Source organism: Tupaia chinensis, unplaced genomic scaffold, assembly GCF_000334495.1.
Source record: "Tupaia chinensis unplaced genomic scaffold, TupChi_1.0 Scaffold000105_1, whole genome shotgun sequence".
Lineage (NCBI taxonomy): Eukaryota > Metazoa > Chordata > Mammalia > Scandentia > Tupaiidae > Tupaia > Tupaia belangeri.
Window position 1 is genome coordinate 1,645,368 of NW_006159569.1, and position 2,998 is coordinate 1,648,365.

A 2,998-nucleotide genomic window follows, 5' to 3' on the forward strand; every position below is an offset into this window, starting at 1 on the left:
TTGCTGCTTTTATGTCCTCCAATTTTTCACTCTCTACCATAGAGTGTGGATAGTCAGTATATATTGTGTGGATACATCCAATATCTTTCTTTCATAGCCTGGCTTACTTCACTCAGCAATAGATCCTCCATATCTGACCACTTTCTATCAAATGCCAGGGTCTTGTTATTTTTTATGGCTGAGTAGTATTCCATAGAGTATATATACAACACTTCTCCAATTCATTCATCAGTTTGTGGACATTGCACTTCGCATGAGTTTCAAGACATTGTGTCTGACACTTGAAACATGGTTAACCATTTGGTAGTCCAGTGTCTTAACCACCATGTCACCTGCTGCCCTCTTCAATTCCTATTTAGGTTTTTCATTGAGCAATATTGTTAATATATATTAGCATGTAGCTGATAACATCTTGAAAAAAATAAAAATATCATTTAATGTATAAGATATGCTAAGGCTGAGAAAAGTTGACAAATTTATTTAAGGTCTGGATTACCAATAATTTGCAGAGTGAAAAATTAATACCAGGTTTATCTGGCCCAACCTCTGTGTTCTTACTAATCTTTGAAAATTTACTTAATTTGAATCAACTATGACACATTTAAAACTGATTATCCTAATAATAGAAAGCTGTCGTTAATATTATGAAAGTAACATCACTGAAATTAAGAACTTGCAGTAAGTTTTTATTTCTTTATTTTTCAAATTAAATGTTAGATTTATTGGCTGTCTCTGGTATACGAGGTGAAAATGTCTCAATTTAGGACATTCTAAACCTTGCTTTGCCTTCCCGCTGTACATCAGACCAGCATCAGGCCCAGAAGTTCACCACCAGCGACAGCAGACAGAAACTGCTGCTGGTTCTCATGTCAATCATGATTCATTCCACAGTTTTAGTAAGCTTTTTGTTTTTTTCTTTCATAGCATCTTCCTCTTTTCAAATTCCTTGTAGATGGTGGTTCCCAGCTGCGCGGGAGACATGCTGACCACAACTCCTGCACTCTGAAGGGCGGAGATCTTCTCTTTAGCTCCACCTTTTCCTCCAGCAATCATTGTCGCCTCATGGCCCATTCTCCTGCCAGGAGGAGCAGTTAAACCAGCAATGAAGGACACTACAGGCTTGGCGTTTGGACCTGAATTATGTTGCTTCAAAAATTCAGCAGCATTTTCTTCTGCATTACCTCCAATTTCACCAATCAATATGATACCTTCTGTGGATGAATCGTTCAGAAAGACTTCAAGGCAGTCAATAAAATCTGTCCCATTGAAGGGATCACCTCCAATACCAACACACAAAGACTGCCCCAATCCAACTTGTGTTGTTTGGTGAACTGCTTCATAAGTCAAGGTGCCAGATCTGAACACAATATCAATTCTTCCTTTCTTGTGAATATGGCCAGGCATGATACCAATTTTACATTCTCCAGGATTGATGACTCCAGGATAGTTTGGCCCGATTAGCCTTGTCTTTCCCTGGCACAGCAGTTTGTGCTTGACCCGTACCAAGTCCTGCTGTGGGATACCTTCAGTAATGCACACAACCAAGGGCATTTCTGCATCAACAGCTTCATTAATGGCAGCAGCAGCAAAAGGAAGGGGGATGTAAATTACAGATGCTGTCGCTCCTGTCTGCTCTTTGGCCTCCTTCACAGTATTAAAGACTGGTAAGCCCAGATGTGTCTTGCCTCCTTTCCCTGGAGTGTTGCCTCCAACAAGTTTGGAGCGATATTCCAATGCCTGCTGGCTATGAAAGGTACCCTGCTTACCAGTAAAACCCTGGGAAATAACCTTTGTATTCTTATCAACATAGAGATGTTTCTGAGAAGCTAGAGAGGAACAATGCTGAATTCCATCCTGTTGCAGGAAGAAGGTGAGCGACAGTAGCCGGGGGGCGGTAAGGCCACTGCTGCCAGAGACCATGGTCGAGGTGGCAGCAGCAGCAAGGGCTGCTGTCATGGTGGTAAGTTTTTATTTCAAGTTTTTAGTATCTAAAATAAATTTAGCTCATTATATTTATTTCAAGATCATCTCATTTCTTGTTTGCCCATTAACATTCCAAAATGAAACTATGTGTAACACAAATAAAAACCTCATCATAGCCAAAAATATCTCTGTTTAGATCCCATAAAGAGAATAATGAGAGCTGAGATTTCTCTTCCCTTGCTCAGTAAGTGGGTCACTTAATAGCCTCCTCAATCTTCTATAGTGCTTTAGGGATTTTAAAGAACTTGCAAACAATTAGTTGAATCTCAAAATAACCCTGTGGTGGAGGCAATGAAGGGATTAATGTTCCCATTTTACAGATGAAGAAAGGGATACTCTAATAATCTGGGGGATCTGTCAAATTACATAGACACATTCAAGCCTTAAATTTATATTATTTTGATTCCAAATAAATAAAAGTGGCATAAATTATCAACATATGTTTAAAATTAGAAATCTGGTTAATTTGTATATAAGCAGTTATTAACATAGGTGTAGCTAGCTCTTTTTACATATGACTAATTGTTTCATTTCTAATTTAATTTTACTAGCAAGAGTCAATGGATCCTTGACAGTACAGTGCAATGGATAAAGAAAACATTTCATAACTGAGAATGACAGTGAATTTTTAAAATGCTGAGCTGACTCCATGGTCAGTTGGTTATGGCAACCATATGGCTCACAGAATTCTAGTCCTGGATCCAGCATCCTCAGAAACACATCAGGTGCCTGTGTAAGTATGCCCAAATTCCCAAAGAGAGGATGAGATGGAGAAGGGATTGTGGTACGACCATTTCCCAAAGCACATCTTTCTCTTCTCTCTCTATCTCTCTGGTGAGTGCACGTGCCCTCTAATAAAATAAATAAATAAAACAGTAAAAAAATTAGAATATGAGAATATGTAAATGTGTGGAATTCTAAAGGAAATGGTTAATATGTGAACTTAACAAGTTTTGCACTAAATAGGTTAAAAAAGATCAATGACACTTAAGATAGGCAAAAATGACATGATTAC

The 2,998-nt window shown here is 38.4% G+C and overlaps 1 protein-coding gene across 1 annotated transcript; it reads right to left on the reverse strand.

The window, feature by feature from the left end:
- Positions 1-848: 848 nt before the first annotated feature.
- Positions 849-1,956, reverse strand: LOC102499403 (succinate--CoA ligase [ADP/GDP-forming] subunit alpha, mitochondrial). Its single transcript, XM_006143788.2, has one exon. It carries the CDS (start codon positions 1,954-1,956, stop codon positions 919-921), a length of 1,038 nt encoding a protein of 345 aa, XP_006143850.1. The 3' UTR covers positions 849-918.
- Between the last annotated feature and the right edge of the window lie 1,042 nt (positions 1,957-2,998).